This window comes from Drepanopeziza brunnea (assembly GCF_022702325.1).
Source record: "Drepanopeziza brunnea f. sp. 'multigermtubi' strain 214-2 chromosome Unknown ctg1, whole genome shotgun sequence".
Taxonomy (NCBI): domain Eukaryota; kingdom Fungi; phylum Ascomycota; class Leotiomycetes; order Helotiales; family Drepanopezizaceae; genus Drepanopeziza; species Drepanopeziza brunnea.
Genome location: NW_027094064.1, coordinates 5599148 through 5621159, shown reverse-complemented (window position 1 = coordinate 5621159; position 22012 = coordinate 5599148). Strand labels below are relative to the sequence as shown.

Below are 22012 nucleotides of genomic sequence, written 5' to 3'. Positions count from 1 at the left end.
CAATACAAACCTCAACACCAAGATAGTCTCGAAGAAGGGCTCAGTCAGATTGCCATTATGGGCGCACAACAATCATCTGGTGCCGGAGCTGCTGCCCAGGAGAGCGAGCCTGTGAAGAGATGCTATTACGAAGTCCTCGGTGTTGACCGTCACGCGACAGAAGACGAGTGGGCATCTTGCACTCCACTCCGACCCCGAAGATGTACTGACTTATGAAGGATCAAGAAGGCATACAGAAAACAGGCTCTCCTACTCCACCCCGACCGTAATTTTGGCGATGTAGAGAACGCGACCGCCAAATTCGCAGAAGTGCAATCTGCTAACGAAGTCCTCTCCGATCCCCAAGAGCGAGCCTGGTACGATGCCCACCGCGATTCTATCTTGAGAGGAAACGATGGACCAGCGGAAGATGACTTCCAACATAATGTCCAGATCACCAGCGCCGGGCACATCGTGGGCTTGATGGGCAAATTTAACCGCAGCGTTCCGATGACGGATGCGCCGAACGGGTTTTATGGTATACTTCAAGACGTCTTTGCTCAACTGGCCAAGGAGGAGGATGCGGCTTGCCACTGGGAAGGGCTTGAGCCTGTGCATTATCCTGGGTTTGGCAGTGTGGAGGATGACTATGCGGATGTAGTGAAACCCTTCTATGTCACCTGGATTAACTTCACCACGAAGAAGACATTTTCGTGGAGAGACCAGTACAGGGCATCGGATGCCCCAGACCGACGGACCAGGCGGCTGATGGAGAAGGAGAACCAGCGACACAGAGACGAGGGCATCCGCGAGTTCAATGATGCTGTGAGATCGCTTGTGGCCTTTGTCCGGAGGAGAGACCCACGGTATATTCCAAATTCGCAAACCGAAGCAGATCGGCAGAAGATTTTACGCGATGCAGCCACCGCGCAGGCCGCCCGGTCTCGAGCTGCTAACAAGGCCAAACTGCACACGCATGTGGTGCAAGACTGGGCCAAGTCTCAAGAGCCCATCGACAGCATTTCCGAGCCGGAGGCATCCGAAGAGTCCGAAATCGAGCAGATTGAATGTGTCGTCTGTCAGAAGATCTTCAAGAGCGAGAACCAGTACAAGGCTCACGAGAAGAGCAAGAAGCATATCAAGGCGGTGCAGCAGTTGCAACGCGAGATCAAGAGGGATAACGCACGTTTAAATCTTGACCCGCCTGACGAGAAGGAGCCGATTGCTCCCGCTGCGGAACTCGATGCATTGGACCTCTCGTCAGATCAGGAGAGATCCGAGGCTGAGTCCGCTACTGCGACCCGTCCAGCTCTCCACGGAGAGGCTGAAGTTCACGCAGCGACCTGATATTCGCGAGTCCAAGAAGTACCCAGACCACGGCAAGGACAAGCAGCCTCTCGGGAAGCTCTGCCTCTGCTCGGATGTTTGGCGACTTGTGGTGGTCTCGTGGGGGAGTAGGCTGCTGCTGTCGTGGGCTGGGCCAGTTTCGACGATCCGAACCACACGGCGCCCTACTCGTCCTCGTGCCCATAGCCGCGATAAGCCTGCCTGCCGGGCCCTGGGATTCGCGTCGACAGCCACGACCACGACCACGACCACGACCACGACCACGACCACGACCACGACCACGGCCACGACCACCGCCTCGGGCTAGATGGTGACACCCGAGACACAGTCAGCACTTGCACTTCATTCATCTAGGAGGGGCGAAGAGTAGGTAGGTAGGCAGGCAGGCAGGTAGGTAGGCACCGCAGCATATGTAACAATGTAACAATGGAGATGACCTTATCGCATTCATTTTCCACACACCTGTACTCTCCGTATTAGCTAGCATCCGCATCGGGCACTTCTACCCCGTATGTACATAGGTAGGTACACACATCGATACATACCACGTGCAACGAAAGACACTCTACGGAGGTACGATGTCTACATGTCTACATATCTACATATATCTACATGTCTATACCAAGATCATCACAGGTAACCTACCTACCTACCTACCTACCTACCTACCCAACGTCCATGACATTCGCACATATTTCGTCCCTCCCTACCTCACCTCACCTCACCTTACCCTACAGCTACAGCTACGCAGCCCCCGATGCTCAAGTCGGTGTGAGACCCCCCTTCCCCCACCCTTCAGTCGTTCCTGTTTTTTTTTTTTTTTTTTTTTTTTTTTTTTTTTTTTTTCACCCGTCCCTCTTCCTCTCTTTTCTTTCCTCGCCTCTCCTCTCCTCTCCTCTTACCGCCCGGAAGTTCAGTCTCCATCCCATCTCATCTCATGCAACTCCCGTCACAACACCCAAGTGCTGACTACCTACCTATGCTTTTTTTCGAATTCCGATACGGCATGTTCTGGCGCCACGACCCCGCATCGGTTGTGTCGGTCTGTATGTCTACAGTCTAGGTAGTAATATGGTTGTATGTATGTATGTATGTATGTATGGTTGTAATTACGTAGGTCAGCAGTGCAGTACCTACAAGTAGGTAGTACGTACTTAAAACCTAACAACTACCGGTAGATTGTTACGTAGTACATGTACCCGTCTATATATAGTATCGCGTACCACGATATTCGCCGTCCCCCCGTCGGTCAGTCAAGTCACCAGACTCGGGTCTCAGCTGCATACTGGACAAAGTATACCAAAGCCAGCTGCTGCACCCATACCGCAACACCCATCACACCCATCACACCCATCACACCCATCACACCCACAACACCCTATACTTCCTCCCCATTCGCTCGCCCGCCCCAGGATCTAGTCGCCCGGGGAGCGGCCACCACCCCACCTGATTACGCGCCGGGACTACCAAGTGGTGTGCAGGCAGGACTGGAGGGACCGGAGGCCCCATTCATGGAGGTTTCCATCGTGATCGGGAAAATGCCTCCGTCCATGCATGCATCCAGCATCATCCAGCATCATCCCGTCATCCCGTCATCCCGTCATCCCGTCATCCCGTCATCCATCTATCCTATGGCATCTTATGGAATCTTGTGCCATCCTTTGGCATCCTATGCCATCCTATGCCATCCTATCCCGTCCTATCCCGTCCTCTCCCACCCTCTCCACACCTGATCCGCATCTGCATGCCCTTTCCAATAATCCGCTCTCGCACCGCATTCGCTTAGCTTGCAGCTGCATCCGATTCAATCCAATCCATCTTCTCCATTCACATCGTCCCTCCACCCCCCCCACCATCGTAGCAACCAGGCCAACAGCACGCAGCACGCAGCTTGTAGCTCGCAGCTCGCAGCAGGCCTGAGAAAGTCGGCCTCGAGGGAAAGACGATAAAGGTAACGCCGCACCCCCAATGGAGGCCTCTTCTCTTTCCCTTTTTCTCTTCAGCAAGCAGTCAATTCCCCAGAGTCTAGTTCCTCCTCCTCTTCCCTCGTCGGTTTTTTTGTTTTTGTTTTCTTTCTCCTTCCCCTCGCCTCCACCTATCCCTCCGCCCATCCACCTGAGCTGTGCTCATAATATCAACATTTCCACGACACATACCCTTTCCCAATCCTCCTATCCCAAGTCGCTGGCCGACTGTGCATAATTTCTTTCACCTCTCTAATTCCACCAAACCACGCCATCCCCCCCCCCAAGACTAGCTCTTCTTGCTCGAAATCCAAATAAACCGCCCCCAAGTTTATCCACGAGAAACCGCATCGCCAAGTACCCCTAATTCAACCCCTCGGTCACAATGGCAGCCGTCCAGCTCTCGTTCTCGCTTCGCACCTCTTCCGGGGTCAAGACCGTCCACCTCCTCGGCTCGTGGGACAACTACGCCGGCCAGCTCCCGCTCGCCAAGGACAAGACATCCTCCAAGTCCGGCGCCTGGAAAGGCACCTTCCGCTTCCAGGGCACCACCCTCCAGCCCGGCCAGCGATACTGGTACTACTACATCATCGACGGGTACCACGTCTCCCACGACCCGGGCCAGTCCTCCACCACCGAGCCCACGACCGGCCGCGTCCTGAACATCCTCGACGTGCCCGCCGAGAAGTCCTCATCTTCGTCCCACAGGTCCTCCAAGGAGAAGTCCAGCTCGTCGTCCAGGCACCGCTCCTCGTCCGATAAGGAGAAGCGCTCCTCGTCCGACAAGGAGAAGCGCTCCTCTTCATCCAAGCACCACTCGTCTTCTTCCGGCTCCTCCCGCGAGAAGCACAGCTCGTCCAGCTCGCGCCGAGAATCCCGCCGCGACAGCCTCAGTCTTTCAGTCGACATCCCCAAGGGCCGTCCCCTCTCCGTCTCGCAGATCCAGTCTCCCAAGCCCGTGACGCCGCACGCCACAAAGTACATCCTGCAGGCGGACTACAGCGCGCCGACACTCGAGGAGCTGACTTCCCGCTTCAGCACCACCACCATCGATGGGGACTACGGCTACGAGAACCTGTCCAACAGCCCGCCCTCGTCCGTCGGCTCCAGCCTGTCGTCGCGCTCCGACTCCGACAGCCCTAGCTCGGCCTCCAGTCTATCCGACTCCAGCTCGAACTGCACCTGCGAGCGTTACGGCATCACGCGCGGCGGCGAAAGAGTCAAGTTTGACTGCGGTGGCTCCCGCTGCGGCCCCAGCGACGACGACTCGTCCTGCTGCTCCTCGGACGAGGAGTACGTTCCGAGCAGCTCACGGCGGCACGGCCTCGTCGTCCGCCGATGAGAGACCGGTATGGACCCCTGGAAGAGAGGAGGTTGAAGTTGAAGTGCTGGGGAAGAAGGGAGAGGGAAAGACTCATCCGGAACAACGAAAGCCGACGCCGTCCCATCTCTTTCCGGCTACTTTTCCTCGTTTGCGAATACTGTGTGCCCGCATCATGCTGGCCTTGATGTGTGCCGCAGCCGCCCGCTCACTCGTTCACTCGCTCACTCAATTACTCATCCACTTGCCGAATCCGCGGCCCCCCACGACCCGTGGCAACTTTACTCCCCCTATTCGATGCGGCTGGAGCTGTAGCCCGGCGATTCTTCATTTGTGTTTTTGCAAAGAGAGTGAAGATTCCGGCACGGTTGAAGCTCTGAGCTTTGAAGCGTCAAGCGGGAATGAAATAAGAGGAGGGATGAAACCACCCACGGAAAAGTATGGAAACACGTGCACGGGCACGCCGAGTTCCCACGCAAAACAAATAAATGGTCTGGGTTGTTTGCCTGTACCTGGCTAGCCATTACCAAGTGTTCTGTATGTCTGCCTGCCTGCCCAGAGCTTGCGAGATAGACGGTAGGGTATAGACAGATAGAGGACGTTTGAATCTAGTCTGCAGAACCAGTCCGCTTCACGTTCCCTATGCAGATGATTGTGATATGACTGTCATGCAAACTCTATTGATTGCTCGTTTTGAGTAGTTTTGAAAAACGCAATTCTTGCAGCTAATACCCTGTAGAAGTTGCACCCGAGCTCCATGTATCTCTTTGGCTTTTCTTCTTTCCTTTTGCTTTCATGCACAGTATGGTAGAGGGTAAAGAAAATGACTAATTTCATCGTCAACCCGGTCAGTCATTGAATAGACGAACACTGCTGCATGGGAGAGTTGGAGCGGCAACGGCAGAGTGTGCGCTTGCTACTCATGGGAAAGTGCTTGGGAGTATCTGGTGATAAGTTTGGTTGGGGCAAGTAAGCCAGCCCTTAGCTTTGATTGACCGATGAAAAAAGGTTGTGGAAAGTGATAGGGAAAACATATCAATAAGTGAGTGAAGCAATGAAGCAATGGAAGCATCAAAGAGAAAGCAAACTCCCGTCACGGCAACCTCCGTTTGTTCTATTTTTTGGTGGGACGCGCAACTGCTATGCTGCGATCTCCAGAATCCAAAGCTTCGCGGCATGATGCATTCATTGCCAATCATCTTTGTTGGTGGCAAACCCACGCATGACAATGAGCAGGAATGGCATAAAACAAGTCGTTCTCTCAGAATAGGACACAAGGCCACACCAAGTGACCAGTCTGCAAAGGTCAAAACTTTCAGTCCCAAGAATCATCATAAACCCAGCCCCGCTGGAGTTAGCGATGTCACGAAGACCATCCTATGGGGCGGCACCCTTGGTACGTGGCCACAGAGGCAGTCATCGACCTGGATTCAACTACCCGTTCGGATACGGCATCATTGAATGGGAGGACGGATATTACTCTGAGCCCAGAAGAATGATCAACCAAGATTACGACCTTGATCCTCGGCAGAATTACGCAAGCCGGCAGATGGAAGGGGGCAGAATGCCGGGTCCAAGATATCCATTGGAGCAGTACGACCCTCATCACAGATCGAGAAGGGTAGCCCACAGTAAAGACGGAGTTCCATTCGGTAAAGCAATGATCAAGTTGTTCAAAGACATCGGGAAGGCAGAAGAGTTCTACGGTTCCTTCGTCACAGATTACGAGGACGAAATCTCAACCCTCAAGCGATATGCCCCATCGGAGCTTCTGAACAAGTTGTGGATTGCACGAGTTGAGGGGAAGCCGGACGGTGGATCATTCGATGAGGGGGAAGAGATACCAGAAGGAGAGAAGAGCTTCGTCATGTTTGAAGAGAAGAAGAGTATGTTGATTCGGTCGATGGAAGGAGCTGCAAACTCGATGATCATCGAAAGCCGATCTCCGAAGCACGAGGTCCGTGCTGAAGCCCAGAAGCGACTCCGCGAAAAAGTCCAGACTGCGCACAAGCTCATCATGGCGCTCCTCGACGGAGCGCCTAGGAAACACAGCCAGTGCAAGTCGTTGTTGAGTGAGCTGGGAATGCTGAAGGCCTTGGTCAACCCCGAAGAAGATGCGAACAGGGGCTTGTTCAAATCAGGAAATGACACCGAAGACGGAGGCGACGCTGGAGACGATCAGGACGATGGACAACAGGGCGGCGGCGGAGGAGGTAGCGGAGAGGGTTGGTAGAGAGAATTTTGTGGATCAGAGTGAAAGGTGGAGCTCAGGGGCAGGTCTGCGGATTCATTCCAAAGTATGTATCTTTCTGGGTTGTTTATTTGATTTGCGATAGTCACCGAGTTTTGAATTCGGGCCGCAGTTCTGCATCGGAATAGCTTTCTGCTTTGAAGGAGATGGGGGAAAAAAGGGTTGTCGCAGATCGATCTTGTTCGTCCTGGTTTTCGTATGGGGTGCTGGCTCGGGTCGTCCATACATACGTCTTCCTTCCGCAGATCGCAATACATAAATTAGTAGTATCCATGCTCAATCTCTCCTCGCCCTAGGTGGAAAAGAGAAAAGACTGACCTCAAATGAAAAGAGTGGTGAAGCGCCGTCCCCATCAGAGTAATCGGAATCGAATTGTACCCCCCGTCCTCCCCAGCTTTCACCGAGGAAGAAGAGAGGGTACGCTGCGTATTGCACTTAAGTGTCAGGCCGTAGCCCACACAATCTTCGCAACGGCTCTCCCAGAGGAAATAACAGGTGTCGGCATTCCGCTTGCGCGAAGACTGCGCGACCCTGCTCCTGCTTTTCTGATGCCAATTGCAGACACGAGATCGCGTCAAACCCTCACGGGCAGACCTGTGCACTGCGCCCCTTGGGAGGGGAGACAGGAGGGAGGTGAGTTGAAGAGTTTACTCCGAATTTCTCATATGCACAGGTTCGATCCGAAGGATCTTGATAAGCGCCACGCGACGCGGCACGGAGGCCAGGCCGGGCACAAATCTGTATGTAGCATAGAAACGCAGCGTTGATGGGGACGGCGCTTGGGGAAGAAGAAGAGAAGAGGTCGAGAAAGCTCGAGAGGCTTTTTGATCTCCGGCTCCGCTAGCGTCCCGCTAACAACCTTCGCGGCCGAGCGGTAGTCACGACTCACAAAGATCCGGGGGGACTGACAGGGACCGGAACGGAACAATAAATGAACCGGTCTGTTTCAACAACACAGCCACCAGGTTCATTTCACATACGCAATCAACACATCTTATATAGAAGACCGCATCTCCCCAGTCGTTGCACTCGCATCTCGCATCTCGCATCTCGCACACCGCATCGCCGCCCCAAATCCCCAGAACAACAACACATCAATATGTGTTTTATCTTCACTTGCGGAGAGCACGGTCCGTCGTCTCCGAGCTTTCCCCTCCTCCCCCCCCTTCCCCCCCTGCGCGGATCCCATCCGCAAGTCCGTACATGCTAAAACCCTCTTCCCTAGAATTCTCCAAAAAGCTACAAGGCTACGAAGCAACCCTATGCCAATGCCATAATTGTGTATTTATACCTCCTCCTCCTCCTCCCTCCCTATCATACCAACAAACAAATCAACAAACGAAATAGCTAATACCTACCTTCGTGCCAACCAGGGGAACTTCGCAGCTAGAGTCGTTAAGCGCAACCCGTGGTTCACCTTCTGCTTCATCCCCGTCATACCACTCAGTATCCACGGCTATGAGGACGTCGTCTGTTCCATCTGCAACTTTGCTCAGCCGTTGAAGAACAGGCAGGACGTGATGGCCATGAAGGGAGGAGGCGTGCCGCTGCAGCATCAGCCGCCGCCGCCGCCGGGCGGTGGTCCACCGGCTGGATGGGGAGGACCCGGACAGCCGGGAGCGCCGAAGCCTCAACAGAACATGCAGTATGGTTGATGTGGGAAAGGGGGTGAGTTGTAATGACATTTGGGTGAATCGTTCGACTGGTGTTTGCGGTGCGAGGTCTGAGAATCAACATGCGGGGTGTTTAAATGCAATTCATGTACTGAGCTTTGGAAGTTTCTGTTGGTCCTTTGGTCACGATACCACTGGATCAGGTGGTATTTGATAAGGTGTACGGACAATTGATGTAAAGCACTGCCGACTTTTTGACGTTTGTTGAAGTCGCACAAGGAATGATCACATACGCGTAGAGGCAAGGGAAGATGATGTTCTGATATGCCAAATTGGTTAGCCCTAAGCTGTGTATTCCCTCCTTTCAACATGGTGCGAATTACGAACAGAGCATGGTCGGTCCATATGGAAAGCCAGTCGTAAGGTATAGTGAAGTTTACACACTCTTTCAGAGCTTCCAACCAGCAAGTAGAATATACATAAGTGGCAACGCGTTTCATAGATAAATTCCAGCCTGCAAGCATATACCTAGTCCCTATCCAAAATCTAGCCACTTTGTGGGCTCTCCCCGACATGATCAACGAAGCTCGGTAGTCAGGAACAATAAACGTGTCTAGTCTCTCCTTATTCTCATAGATTTTGTTATATTATCCATCGCTTCTCGACCTCTGGGTATGGTGGCACTGCCCTACGTTCTATAGTCTATTCTATATGCTCTGTTATGCCTGGTGCGTCGCAACAGTTGGCTCGCTCTTTCGAAGATGCTTTTTGTACCCAGCCACAACGCCACTGCATGTCATCAAGATCCCGCTCATCATCTATTTGCTTCAGGCAGTGAGGTTCCAGCCTGCGCATCACCACATCATTTCTCCCATCTATGTGCCTCGTCACCTAAGCTCCAGTCCTTCTCGACATAGCCCAGCTCCTTCTTGACTTTCTCTACAGTGTTCTTGTCACCGGTGTTCTTGCCAATGTTGTCGCTGATCTTGATGGCTTGGTTGCCAGCAGCGGAGCTTAGCTTGATGACGATATTGAGGGGAGTAGATTTCTTTCCCGTCTCCAGGTGCACGAAGTCATTCGTGAAGAAGGTGCCGACGCCGAAAGAAGTGTTGAAGCCTGCTGCCTCAGAAATCTTCTTGTACTCGAGGCACAGTTCGATATTCAGGGAGTCGGAGAAAACGATCGTCTTTTTGGAAGTAATGCCCACCTTGTCGTAGAATTCGCGCATCACCTTGACGAAATTGGCTGGGTCTCCAGAGTCTTGGCGGACACCAGTGAAGACTTCGGCGAAGGTCTTCGTAGAGCTTCGGGGGCGAGTAGTAGCTACTGCAGTGTCCGGCTTGTCGGTAGTATCTGAGAGCGGCTTGTCTGGGATCTCGCCAATAGGTTCATTGAAAGCCCTCAAGAAGACGGAGGTACCGAACGTGTCCGTTAGAGCGATTCCCAAAACTCCTTCGCCAAAGCAGCCAATCCAGTACCTCAGTGCCGTCTTCGTAGCCGTATCGTAGTCTCCGGTGATAGCTGCGACTCCCATGAACCACTCGTGTGCGACCGTACCGATCGGCGGGATGCCGAAACGCATTGCCAGGTGGACGTTGCTCGTACCACTGATTTGACCAGTCAAGCCTTTGGCTTCGCCCTCCTTCTTTGCCTTCACCAAACCCCGAAAGACCAAAGCTTGCGTATGATAGTCTCTTCTCCGTCTTGTGCCGAATTCCGAGACTGCACAGCCTGCCTCCAACAGGCGCATTCCCTTTCCGTGGGCCTTTTCTTCTTGTCCTTCGTACTCCCAGTCTGTGTCCATGAACTTGAAGTATGCTTCACTCGTCAATGCCAGCAGTGGGATCTCGTAAAGAATTGTCTCGACCCACAGACCTTGGACTACTAAGTCTACCTCTCCCACGTCACTGTCGCATCCAGTGTCATTGTCCGCGACAAAAGAGGCTGCGACTTGCTCGCGAGGGTTCAGTCGGAATCCCTTGAGGAAGTCGAGATAGGACTTGTTCAGATACGTGCAGGTGGATTGGAGGAAGCGCAGCTCTTCGGAAGATAGCGCAATGTTTCCAAGCTCTGTTTTTCTGGGTTAGTATCGCAGATGTGGACCGGGTCGCAGGGAGACTTGCTCTTTATTTGCGCCTCAAGCCAGTGGAACGCTTTCCTGGACAGCTTCTTCTCTGGCGTTCGATTCTTGAAAGCATATGTGACCTTGATCTTCGGGAAGTATTTCAGGACCGCGCATTGCATCGTGAGCTTGTAGAGATCCGTGTCCAAGAAAGATATGACCCCCTCCGGGTACGGGGAACCGCTATTAAAATCCATCGCAGGGGCTCATAGAATATTTTCTGATTCGGTTCGTTTCTTGTTCTTTTTTCTGGAGACGTAATATCGATGCGTGCTTGGTTTTCTGAGTCGGTGGTGGTGGTGGTGGTGGTGGTGGGTGGAATGGAGATGGTGGTGAGCTGAGGAAGATGGAGGTGGTTTGTTCAACGGGCGGGGGAGATGGTGGGGTACAAGGCTGAAACTGTAGGAGGCCTATCTATGGTCATGTGATATAAGGACCCAGGGTAATGCAGTGATCCCAGCGGGCACGGGCAGTTCCGTTGCAGCCGCAGAGAGCACCGTGGTTGCTTACTCTCTGTTGCATTGCAGTAAGAAAAAGTTTCATTTTTACTTTCGGATTCGAATCCTGTCGCCGACTCCTTTACCCCTCCATCAACGTCACCGTTTCCGACTCTGCAGAAAACTTTTCCTCTCCCTCCTTCCCCCTCCCCCACACATTCCCCTCCCTCCTCCTCCTCCTCCTCCTCCTCCTCCTCCCCCTCCATCTCCTCTTTAAGAATCACAACACCAAGACACTCTTCCGATTACCTACCTCCTCCCCTTCATCCAAGATGTCCGAGATTACCCACCCCACCATCAAGGGTAAGGAAGTTCCCACACCTTCCCCCCCCCCGCATGTTCTGATTTGAAATGGAAAACTGACTTTTCACTCCTATAGATGGATGGTTCCGCGAGATCTCTGATATGTGGCCTGGCCAGGCCATGACTTTGAAGGTCAAGAACGTCATCCACCACGAGAAGAGCAAGTACCAAGATGTGCTCATCTTCGAGTCCACCGACCACGGAACGGTGCTGGTGTTGGACAATGTTATCCAATGCACCGAGCGTGATGAGTTCTCCTACCAAGAGATGATCACCCACCTTGCCATGAACTCCCACCCAAATCCCAAGAAGGTCCTGGTTATCGGCGGTGGTGACGGTGGTGTTCTCCGCGAGGTCATTAAGCACGATTGTGTTGAGGAGGCTATCCTGTGTGATATCGACGAGGTATGTGGAGGCTACAAAGCAAGGCAATTGTCGTTGAATGTTGCTGAACATACGATGAATAGGCTGTCATCCGTCTGTCCAAGAAGTACCTCCCTGGCATGGCCATCAGCTACCAACACCCCAAGGTCAAGGTCCACGTTGGAGATGGATTCAAGTTCTTGGATGACTACAAGAATGAGTTCGATGTCATCATCACCGACTCTTCTGACCCAGAGGGACCAGCTGAGAGCTTGTTCCAGAAGCCATATTTTGAGCTGCTCTTCGGTGCTCTCAAGGAAGGAGGTGTCATTACCACACAAGGTTGTACGTTTTCCTTCGTCCGCGGAAGTCAAGTGTCCTTGCCGTCGCGTTTTATCTTATTCTCCATTTGGTTCAGCTATACTTAGCATCGCATATTTTTTTTTTTTTCATCTCACTGTCCAAGATATGCGATGTTTTGCTCTGGGCTATATTCAGATCCCCGAGTTTTGATGGCAAAGCACTTGATACTGATTTCAACTGTAGCTGAGAACCAATGGCTCCACCTTCCCATGATCACCAAGCTTAAGAAAGACTGCAAGGAGGTCTTCCCCAACGTTGAGTACGCTTACACCACCATCCCCACCTACCCATCTGGCCAGATCGGCTTCATGGTCTGCTGCAAGGATGCCGACCGTGACCTCAAGACCCCAGTTCGCACCTGGTCCGCCGAGGAGGAGGAAAAGCTCTGCAGATACTACAGCGCCGATATCCACAAGGCCAGCTTCGTTCTCCCAAACTTCGCACGCATCGCTTTGAGATAAAGTGGAGCTTTGGATGTGGTACATAGGTGTAAGGTTGGCGAGGCGAGGCATCGTTTGTTTGATGATTTCTACGATACCACGGTGGGAACAATTTTGGGGGGAATTGGACAGCTGATGCGAAAGGTTTCTGGCTAGTGCCTCTCCATGAGGTACAAAAATGTTACTTACAATGACATGGTGGGCAAATCAAACTGCAAAGCGTTGCCTTTAAATAAAGACTGAACGTAATTTTACGTTGCGACTCGCTCTCTTCAAGGTGTTTGGTCGATCTTCAACGAGAAATCGACATGAGGCACTCCTTGATGTATCGTGCTCGTAGATATGATATCGATATCTAATAGGTGGTTAGAAAATGGTTTGGTGCTTGGCATCAGGACTCGCTTACCATTGTTGATATAAGTGCCAACATTTTCGGCAGTCAATCCTCCACTACATTCGAGCAAGAATTCCTTCTTTCCTGCCCACCTCTGCTTTATACTTTGCGCCGCAACCTTCAGGCCAGGACCGTCGAAATTGTCCAGCATGATGATGTCCGCCCCAGCAGCAATTGCCTCATCAGCCGAGGCCTCACTGTCAACCTCGACCTCCACCTTCAGCGCAAAGCCACCAACTGATTTTGCAGCCTTCACAGCTTCGGTGATGCTTCCCTTTGACCAGATGTGATTATCCTTCAGCATAATCATACTCGACAAATCATGGCGATGTCCGTCCACCCCTCCCACAATCATCCCATACTTCTCCACCAGTCTGAACCCCGGCGTTGTCTTCCTCGTGCCAGCCAGAATTCCCCGATAGCCAGCCTTCCTCACCAAATCGTCGACAGTCCTAGACTTCGTCGCGACCCCCGAACACCTGCTGAGCGTGTTCAGGGCGACCCGCTCCCCAAGCAACAGCTTCCGCACCGGCCCAGTGACAGTCGCAAGAGCAACCTTGCCCGCGGAGCCCGGACGCACCAGCTCGCCCTCGCTCAAGTGCCATCGAACGGTGCACCCCGCCTGCGCGAAGATCTCGTCGAAGAACGGCACCCCGGCGAGCACGCCCGTCGACTTGCCGTAGAGGGTGGCGCTGCGTTCGCTGTCGCCTACGACGAAGCCGCCGTAGTCGAAGGAGGGCGTGTCTTCTGCGAACCAAGCCGTGACCTGCGATTTCCAGTGTACAGGCAGTAGGTCTGCGAGGTTTCCATGCTGGAGCGCCATTCTGGTGAGGAGGGATGCGTGATGGATGGGTGGATGGGTGTGAGGAGCTTGGGATTGGAGGGGTAGGTATGTGGAGCAGCCGAACGCTGCCGAGGAATGCCCGTTGCTTTGCCCAGCCCGAAATCCTACTGTAACATCCAAAGCTTGCCATCATACTTACCTTATCTCAAGCTTTTTTATTTAGCGAGGTAGTTGGGAAAACATGGTTTCATTATCCACGCAACGCCGTTCTCGATCATGAACACCAAAAAATATCTACTGCTTTCTTTTTGACAGGAGTCCAGATTTCTCTTGCCGACGTGCCCAATCGAGAAGCATATGTTGCCGTTGAAAGACTTAGGCCTGATTTCGAGCAAATTCATCATGCCAGCGCCAAAAGGCTACTTTGTTTGACTCTAGGATTCTATCAAACATAACACTGTCTCCGTACTTCCAATCGCATCTTAAGCAACCTCCACTTCTACTATCGGGTCTGCATAAGGAGCGTCATCTATCTCAGTCTGCCTCTGAATCGCAGCACCGGTTCCGTTCCCGTAAAACCCCAAAGCGTCCCCAAGAGGGCCTAAATCTCTGATTTTTGACTTCTCCGGTTCCTCTCCGGGCAGTGATATGAGGCCTTGCTGGAACAAATACCCGATGCCCAAGCCCAATCCAGCTATTACACTGCTTATCAGCCCAAAGTACTGCCACGAAGAGCTTGGTACATTGTCGTGGCGCGCACTGCCGCCTTGTTTCTTCGTCCTTTTACTTCTGCTCAGTTGCCCAAAGATCGGCATTGATTCTGCAAGACTCGACACAAACACTTTGCCAGTATCCAGAGCACCCCTGTTATTTGACGGCCTCCATGGCAGTTGTCCTTTGCCTCTTAATCTCTTCGATAGTTCATCTTCTTTAGAACCCCCGGGAATCACAAGGAATGCATCCTCGAGTGTAGTCTTCTCCCTTCCAAATGTTGCATCACACAGCTCCTCGGTCCACTCGCACAGTTCCGGAAACTTCTCTCGCATCGTCCGTGCAAGCCACGGCTGAGGCAAGTCCGGCACAAGCATCAAAGTTAGATATCCCAATGCCAAAAAGTCTAGACTCGAAAACTGATTATCCGAAATGAAGAACTTCTTCCCAGCGCGCAAGTCTTGCAGAGGCTCAAAAAAAGCGGTAGCTAGGGCGTCAAGTTTGAACCGTGCGCTGGCTTCCGGGGAGGCAGCTAACATGCTGGACACAGTGTGTTTTGGCCTTCGCAGAGTCGCGGGGATTATGGAAGGCTCGGGAGAGGGCGTATTTTCGTCGGTGTCGATGTCCAGGGATGAGAGGCCGAGATGATCGGTGCGAAGTTTTGCTGCGGCGCGTATTGACGATGGTGTGAGGTATGGGAGAGGGAAGGGCTGGATTTTGTTGTACAGAGGGCGTGTTACTTCGGTGTAGTTCTGGGAAGAGACGTAGAGGGAGAGGTCGAGGAGGGATTGGCCATGGGATTCCACGAAAGAGGAGAATCTGGGAATCAATTGTCAGATACTATCATTGCGATTGGATAGCCAAAGGTAAGGATTGTAGTTACGCTATGCAATCGGCGCTCTCTTGCCTTGGTAGTCCGGCATCGGGTGTCCATTCTCCAGCAGAGAATTTCGCAAGATAGTAGAAGATATTTCGGAAACCGCCAATCCAGACGTTTCCATTCCTGAGGGCTGGCAGCGTATCTACACTTGTCAATGCAACATCCCACTCAATCTCGATATGGCAACGTACTGGTAGGACTGAGCGCTGGGTCACTGGTTGCTATCAGTTGCCATTCTGTGCGCGGGACAGCTTGCTGCAGATATGCAATTGCTGCCAGACAATGAGCGTCAATGGACGGCAAGCCGAACGCTGGACCCCAAACGTGTAGCTCGAGCATTTTATTCTTCAAGGCAGGACCGGAGCCAAAGGCAAGTGAAATGAGTACGTCCCTTTTAAATGGCGAGGTCAACTCCCACTATTAATAGCCTTGTAGCCTTGCAACTCGGCTAAAGTAGTCATCACTTCTTCTCTTTTCGACTTCTTGTTATAAAAACGCCCTCATATAGGACATAGTTTTTTTTTTAACTCTGCAGGATTCACACCGAAACGTGAAGCGATACCCATCTTCGAACCTTCAGGTTTTCCAGAATCTGGTCAGTTACGAATCACGATTGCTCAAGTGAAGTGAGGTTCAGATAAGTATATCACGACCCCCTGAAAACACCAATAAGTACCGGTAAGCGAGTGCAATGCAAGCACGTAATGTTAACTGACCTCGGCATTCATTCCTTCGCGAGATCGCAATCAATGCGACAACGACCAACTCCTTACACTCCTTTCCCTTCCCTTTCATCCTCTCCTTCGTCCACTAATCTGTCCTATCTCCATCATAACAACCAACAACTAGAATGGAAACACTCAAAGCAGCCGCGCACAACCACCTTCCCCCGCTCTCCGCGGCTCCCTCCCCCCGCCAACTCCTTTCCCTCTACAGCACCTTCATCCTCAAGAACCAGTCCTCAGTGACGCAGATCGAGTCCGCCCTGCGGTCTCTCACATACATCATCCCGGGACGCTTCCGCGACGCCGAGCTCGCTTCCGAGTCTCTACACTCCTCCATCCAGCTCCTCTCGCTCTACCATGACGCTCTGCTCATGCGCGCCGCCACAAACACGCATGTAAACACAAAGCCACTTTCCGCTGGCGACAGCGGCAGCAGCAGCAGCAGCAGAACTATAACGCAGCCGCAGAGCCCGCACGCCCGCTACACCAAGTTCTGGGTCGGCAGCTCGCGCTTCTACCGGCGAGTCGCCACGGTCCTTGCCGTGGTGCAGTACACGCAGCTGCTCTGCGAAATGGCGGCGAAGCGCAAAGGGGAGCGGGCACGGTGGCGCGTGGTTGTGTTGCTGGAGTTATTCAAGGCCGCGTGCCGACTTTGTTTGCTGCGGATAACGAACTCGCGACCGCTGGTCACACCGCCGTTGCCGGAGAGGGAGGTTATTGTTCCCGAGGCGGAAGAGAAGGAGGTTGACGGTGCTGCGGCGGCGGAGGCAGAGGCGACGTTTGAGGACGAGGGACTCGGGAGGCGCCCGAGTCCGGTGCGGGAAAAGAAGGAGTATAGGATGAAGAGGACGGGGCTGAGTTTACCTGTTCTGCCGAATCCCGGGGACATCTCGAGTTATCTGCTCTCGAAGGTTCTGACAGCCGACGATATCAAGGCGCCGAGCGCGCTACTGAATAAGACTGTTGGTTCAGCGCAGCTGGCCGAGTGGCTGCATATCCTGCAGCCGGTTGTGTACGCGGTTGCGATGTCGAGGAGCAAAAACAAGACGAACTGGCAGCCATGGCTGCTGGGTCTAAGCATCGAGTACGCGGCGAGGCAGCTGCGGAAGGATGGTTTGAGGACGACGGCACTGGAACGGGAGCAGTGGGGTAAGAGGGGATGGGCTATGGGCTGGTGGGCCATGCGAGGCGCGTTCTATGAGAATGTCACCAAGGGCTTCTTGCACGGTGCCAGTGAGAAGCTGCCGAGTCTGGTCAGTGGAGTGTTGGACGACTATCTGTACTTGTGGGATGGGTACTATTTTAGTACTAGTTCAGAGTAATGTGTAATGAAAATTACCAAGTATTTAAATATTGCGAGAGAAATTTCATGCAAGCCTCAGAACAGGCAAGGACCTGTCGCTAATAACAATGTTAATTCGTTCTCGAGGGGCAAATGTAGATATATACATAAGCAGCGTCGAACTCAGCTGGATGTTGATGTCAACAGGGGTGATCATTCTTGAACATCATAAATTGATATGCTTGATAGAGACCTATGGACATGGTGAAGATTTCACCTCGCACTCAAGCGCTCGTAGCCCCTCCTATTCCAGCTCCTTTTTGGGTCAGTCGTGTGTTTTCCTCCTTTCCCCAATCCGTGTTGTAGCGCTCACTCCATTGCCTCACGGTCATGCCCAATCCATAGATCCCTTCTCGTCAATAAAGTCGTAAGCGGCATACCAGCATTCATCACTATGAACGTCGTAAAGTAGTAAAGCAGCACCTGGTATAGTACACCAACAATGCCTACCCGCCGTACCGAGCCCTCCTCGTTTCCAACTCCGTGATGATTTCCAACTCCGATTTTGTACAAAGCCTCCATCATGACAACATTCATTTTCGTTCCATTTGGGGTCTGGCCTTGCTGCTGCTTAACCATACCCTCCTACATGTTTTGGGCCATCTGTTGCTGGGCCTGGTGCTGCATCATCTTCTGCCTCAACAAATCGTTCTGCAACATCTGCTGCGCATTCGGATCATGCGGTTGACCCTGTCCTTGTTGTTGCTTTTGCAAGTGTGCAGCAGCATGTTGTTGTGTCTGAGCCCTCAGTGCTGGGTTCACGGGTTGCATTTGAGGCTCTTTCTTCGGATCCACTCCCGGGAACAGTGCCTGTAGTTGTCTGTACTGTTCTCGCAGCCTCTCGCCTCTGTTTCCTTCGTCTTCGGGCTTCTCTCCCGGCTCATCCTTCTTGGTATCGGCTTTCGGTGATGAGCTTGTCGCTCTAGGTGGTGACTTCAGGCTTAGAGCTGGCGCAGTCATGATTGTTGGATGTGCCGGAATCTGAGAGGAGGGCTTGTGAGATCGGTCCGCAATAGCGGCAAGATATGCCAGGTTGGATTGCAGCCGGCGCATACATCTGTGTAAATTAGCCTTGAGGTTCGCCGACAGACTGCTTGAAACATACTCGGCATATTCTCTTGAAGATGGTCTTGCTTTCTCCGCTTTTTCTTTCTCGGCCCTCTCTTTCTCTTGTTCGGATTTCTCATTTTCTGCTCCATCCGGCGAATTGGTAGTCGGGGGTCCGTCCTTTTTGGTTGCTTCGGCGTGAGCCTGTTGCAAGTGTATCACTTCTAGTAACAGCGAGGAGTTTATTTCCAGCAACAACGAGACCCTATCCTTCTCTCTCGCTTCAGATCCTGGGCTCAGTGGTGTTACATTACCCCCTACTCCATTAGCAACCTGGGCTCCCGATGGGAATTTGGGTGTTAGCGGCGTCACTACCTGTCCGGCTTGAGCCTGCCCGGCTTGCGCTTGCGCTTGCTGGCTGGCATTTTGTTGTTGGATATGCACTGAGTTTGGAGCTTGAGGTGTAGAAAACTGAGATGGTGGACCAGCGTTTGGTGGAGTATTGTGGGGTGGACCAGGAAATGGGGAAGCCCGTGGCCCTGGCTGTGTAGGCGTTGATGAAGGAGGGTGAGGTGGCATGCGCTGAGCTTGGAGCTGAGAGTTCATGTTCATTAGGTTCATTTGAAAAGCCGGTCCACCAGACGACGGTGGCATGAAGTTCGGGGGAAGGTTGGGCGTAGCAGAGGACGGTATGTTACCACCGTAGGGGGAGCCAGAATATGGGGTTTGATAGCCGGGCACTGTTCACAAGAGTTGTCAGTGAGGGTTTTTACTTAGAATTGGCCGAGATGATGATAGGTTTGCGGTTAGTAGACGAGTTGAAGCCGGACATTGTGTCGCGATGGGCGCTTGACTTGTGGTCGGCTACCTGCAGTATACCTGCGGTATGCCTGCGGTATACCTGCCATAGGGGAGGCAACATTCTCTGTGCAACGTACATTGTTGTCCTCCGCCAGCAGTCATTTGCGCCATACCGTTGTTATTCGGCAGCGGCCCAGGGAATGACGATTGGGGCAGTCCTTGTCCCTGCCCAGGCCCATGCCCAGGACCAGGACTGGGGCTATACTGCTGTGGGTTGTACATCGTGTGGTGTTGCTGTTGCTGTTGCTGTTGTTGTTGCTGTTGCTGCTGTTGCTGTTGCTGAGGCTGAGGCTGAGATGGCTGATGAGGCTGAGGAAGTGCTCTGTTGTTAGGGTTGAAGGGCGCATGCGAGGGCGGCGGCGGAGGCGGAGAGCTTCCATAAGTAGGCGCGTACATAGCTGCTTGCTGCCAGACGTCGGCGTGGATGGTGGATGTAGATGTGGACGTAGACGTGGGCGTGGGCGTGGGGGTAGGTGGACAAGCTGAGGATGTCGTTTGTTTACAGTATTTGCTGCTTACTTCGTCTCTACTATACGGAGGAGCATGGTCCAGGGGCTGACAGCACCAAGGCCCGGTATGCTTTTGCGCTTTTGCCTAGTACTAGATTCGAGGATACGACAACAGATTTACAACCATACATAATACTCCAAAAGTCACATCGACAACACTGTAGGCGGTACTTCGCTTGATTATCCATTGCTTAAGGATGGTGATTTTGGTGATATCGGTATGTTCCGTACAGTAACACATCTCTATCTCGGCAGACACCAACCGACCACCATTAAAAAGCCCACCCATAAATCGTCACTCGCTCAAACGCCTCCTAGTCACCCCAATACACCTCCCAATATGATACATACACACCTGAGATCTAGAAACTAGATGCTAAAAATTTGAAAGTTGAAAATTAGAAATACCCAAATGCTGCAGCACCCGCAATAAACGGTATCCAACCCAGCACTCCCGCCCCCTCCCCTTCGATCCCACTGGCGCCATCCCCGTATTATTATACAAAAGCGCCGGCGTCCCGCTGGTAGAAACCTTTTCATCGATGCCGCAAACAACCTCACACCCGGGGGTTCCCTTCGTCTTCTCTAACACGGGCCATGTCCCCTCTTCCTCCCTCCCTCTCTTCCCCTTCCGATTCTCCAGCCCGTCGTACGGCCCGCTTGTATTATAGGCTATCTCTATCCACTGGATCTGAAGGAAGGCCTCGTCAAAGACGCTCATGTTGCCCGTCCACACGCCACCGTCGCTCCACATGTTGACAATCAGGCCCGTCGGGTCCCTCGGCGTCTGGAAGCTGATGTTCGCCACGCTCGCTCCGTTCACGTACCAGCTTGTCTGCGTCGGCATCCAGTCCATCCGGTACACGTTCCACAGGGTCCAGTCCCGACCGTCGGGGTTCGTGCGGTTGACTGTCGCCTGTGGGACTTCGTTGCCGGCCAGGTCCACCGACGGCTGGTTCGTGTACTGGACGCGGTTACGCGGGTTGCGTGTCAGGATTTCAATGTCAGCTTCTTGTACGTTGGCGGCAGTTGCGCCGGCGAGGTAGGTGAAGAGACCCGCGCAGGCACCGGAAGATCCGATCACGCGTGCCAGAAATCGCGCCGAGAGGTGGTGGAAGTTTTGCTCGGCAGAGTCGATTTCGGACACCGATTGGAAGGTTTCGTGGCGGACGGTGCGGAGAGTCAGGTATGAAGTGTAGTCTGGGGAGTCGTCTTGAATTTGCTCTATGAGTTATCAACATGTTTGTATTTTGCAAAGGCGCCAGGGAAGTTGTACCGATGTATATATTGTTGGGCGTGTTCACCATCAAGACAGAAGCCCCAGTATTCGCCATAACATCGCTGTTATTCCAGGTCTGAATAGCCCACTCGTCCGTCCACGCGTCCTGGCGGAAGAAAGCTGAGGTTGCAAGTGCATTCGTTGCATTTGTCATGTCTGTCGTCAGGGCAGGTGGATTCGACGCTCCAGCAATATTTCTATAATCATGGAACTGATGGTTCAAGAAGTACCCCTCCGAGGACTCATTCGTTCGAAAGCACGAACACGCATCTCCGTCGTTCGTCTTCGCAAAAATGAGGTTCGGCAACGAGAAGAGCAGGACACTGGCTAACATCAATACTGGTATAGCTGTCGCAAATTGCGGTTTCGAGCGCGCCATGGTGATATGCGTTAGGTAAATAATATTAGATAACGAGCGGGTTTGCAAATATATGAGGCAGTTGTAACTTCTTCAAGCGAGCGAAGAGAAGCCAATATGAATATCGAACGCGGACAAAAAAGGCAACGAGACGGAACGACAGCAAGTGAATGATTCGAGCCTTAAGGACTACGAACTTTGATTGAATTCCCTTGGGTCTAGGCACAGAGAAGAAAGGCATCAACAAAGAATGGATGTCCCAATTAATCACAAGCAACAAGCAAACCACACTAGGGATTCTCCCTTCGTCCTGAGCGTTTGTTCGGTCTTCTCGATGAAAGTAGGTAGTGGAATCGTGCATCGCATGCAAACGAAGGTATCAGAGGTACAGGCAGGGATCTCTCGTCATGCCCTAATCTTCTTCCGCGAGAAGCTGAAGTTCAACCGATCATGGTTCGACAGTACCAGGAAAAAAAGCCTGTAGATCTGAGGAATACTGGATACATATGTATCTGCGTCACCAGGACCTGCTCGAAGGGCTGGATTGCGTCTTTTCAAC

At 52.7% G+C, this 22012-nt stretch overlaps 11 protein-coding genes across 11 annotated transcripts; 6 read left to right on the top strand and 5 right to left on the bottom strand.

The window, feature by feature from the left end:
- Positions 1 to 57: 57 nt before the first annotated feature.
- On the top strand, positions 58 to 1326 carry L3040_001152 (uncharacterized protein; the record flags this gene model as incomplete). The annotated part of the gene is made up of 2 exons (XM_007293166.2): positions 58 to 167; positions 219 to 1326. 2 exons carry the CDS (start codon positions 58 to 60, stop codon positions 1324 to 1326), a joined length of 1218 nt encoding a protein of 405 aa, XP_007293228.2.
- Positions 1327 to 3675: 2349 nt separating this feature from the next.
- Positions 3676 to 4632, top strand: L3040_001151 (uncharacterized protein; the record flags this gene model as incomplete). Its single annotated transcript, XM_007293165.1, has 1 exon — positions 3676 to 4632. One exon carries the CDS (start codon positions 3676 to 3678, stop codon positions 4630 to 4632), a length of 957 nt encoding a protein of 318 aa, XP_007293227.1.
- A 1339-nt stretch (positions 4633 to 5971) lies between these two features.
- L3040_001150 (uncharacterized protein) lies at positions 5972 to 6844 on the top strand (the record flags this gene model as incomplete). Its single annotated transcript, XM_007293164.2, has 1 exon — positions 5972 to 6844. One exon carries the CDS (start codon positions 5972 to 5974, stop codon positions 6842 to 6844), a length of 873 nt encoding a protein of 290 aa, XP_007293226.2.
- A 1117-nt stretch (positions 6845 to 7961) lies between these two features.
- L3040_001149 (uncharacterized protein) lies at positions 7962 to 8517 on the top strand (the record flags this gene model as incomplete). Its single annotated transcript, XM_066155443.1, has 3 exons — positions 7962 to 7992; positions 8088 to 8143; positions 8236 to 8517. 3 exons carry the CDS (start codon positions 7962 to 7964, stop codon positions 8515 to 8517), a joined length of 369 nt encoding a protein of 122 aa, XP_066013458.1.
- An 820-nt stretch (positions 8518 to 9337) lies between these two features.
- On the bottom strand, positions 9338 to 10794 carry L3040_001148 (uncharacterized protein; the record flags this gene model as incomplete). Its single annotated transcript, XM_066155442.1, has 2 exons — positions 9338 to 10545; positions 10599 to 10794. 2 exons carry the CDS (start codon positions 10792 to 10794, stop codon positions 9338 to 9340), a joined length of 1404 nt encoding a protein of 467 aa, XP_066013457.1.
- A 572-nt stretch (positions 10795 to 11366) lies between these two features.
- Positions 11367 to 12584, top strand: L3040_001147 (uncharacterized protein; the record flags this gene model as incomplete). Its single annotated transcript, XM_066155441.1, has 4 exons — positions 11367 to 11397; positions 11474 to 11802; positions 11865 to 12102; positions 12307 to 12584. 4 exons carry the CDS (start codon positions 11367 to 11369, stop codon positions 12582 to 12584), a joined length of 876 nt encoding a protein of 291 aa, XP_066013456.1.
- Positions 12585 to 12835: 251 nt separating this feature from the next.
- On the bottom strand, positions 12836 to 13780 carry L3040_001146 (uncharacterized protein; the record flags this gene model as incomplete). Its single annotated transcript, XM_007293161.1, has 2 exons — positions 12836 to 12918; positions 12970 to 13780. 2 exons carry the CDS (start codon positions 13778 to 13780, stop codon positions 12836 to 12838), a joined length of 894 nt encoding a protein of 297 aa, XP_007293223.1.
- Positions 13781 to 14223: 443 nt separating this feature from the next.
- On the bottom strand, positions 14224 to 15671 carry L3040_001145 (uncharacterized protein; the record flags this gene model as incomplete). The annotated part of the gene is made up of 3 exons (XM_007293160.1): positions 14224 to 15271; positions 15336 to 15474; positions 15524 to 15671. The coding sequence occupies 3 exons, from the start codon at positions 15669 to 15671 to the stop codon at positions 14224 to 14226; spliced, it is 1335 nt and encodes a 444-aa protein (XP_007293222.1).
- A 511-nt stretch (positions 15672 to 16182) lies between these two features.
- L3040_001144 (uncharacterized protein) lies at positions 16183 to 17379 on the top strand (the record flags this gene model as incomplete). Its single annotated transcript, XM_007293159.1, has 1 exon — positions 16183 to 17379. The coding sequence occupies one exon, from the start codon at positions 16183 to 16185 to the stop codon at positions 17377 to 17379; it is 1197 nt and encodes a 398-aa protein (XP_007293221.1).
- Positions 17380 to 17984: 605 nt separating this feature from the next.
- L3040_001143 (uncharacterized protein) lies at positions 17985 to 19529 on the bottom strand (the record flags this gene model as incomplete). The annotated part of the gene is made up of 3 exons (XM_066155440.1): positions 17985 to 18456; positions 18505 to 19186; positions 19385 to 19529. The coding sequence occupies 3 exons, from the start codon at positions 19527 to 19529 to the stop codon at positions 17985 to 17987; spliced, it is 1299 nt and encodes a 432-aa protein (XP_066013455.1).
- Positions 19530 to 20192: 663 nt separating this feature from the next.
- L3040_001142 (uncharacterized protein) lies at positions 20193 to 21474 on the bottom strand (the record flags this gene model as incomplete). Its single annotated transcript, XM_007293158.2, has 2 exons — positions 20193 to 21040; positions 21093 to 21474. 2 exons carry the CDS (start codon positions 21472 to 21474, stop codon positions 20193 to 20195), a joined length of 1230 nt encoding a protein of 409 aa, XP_007293220.2.
- Between the last annotated feature and the right edge of the window lie 538 nt (positions 21475 to 22012).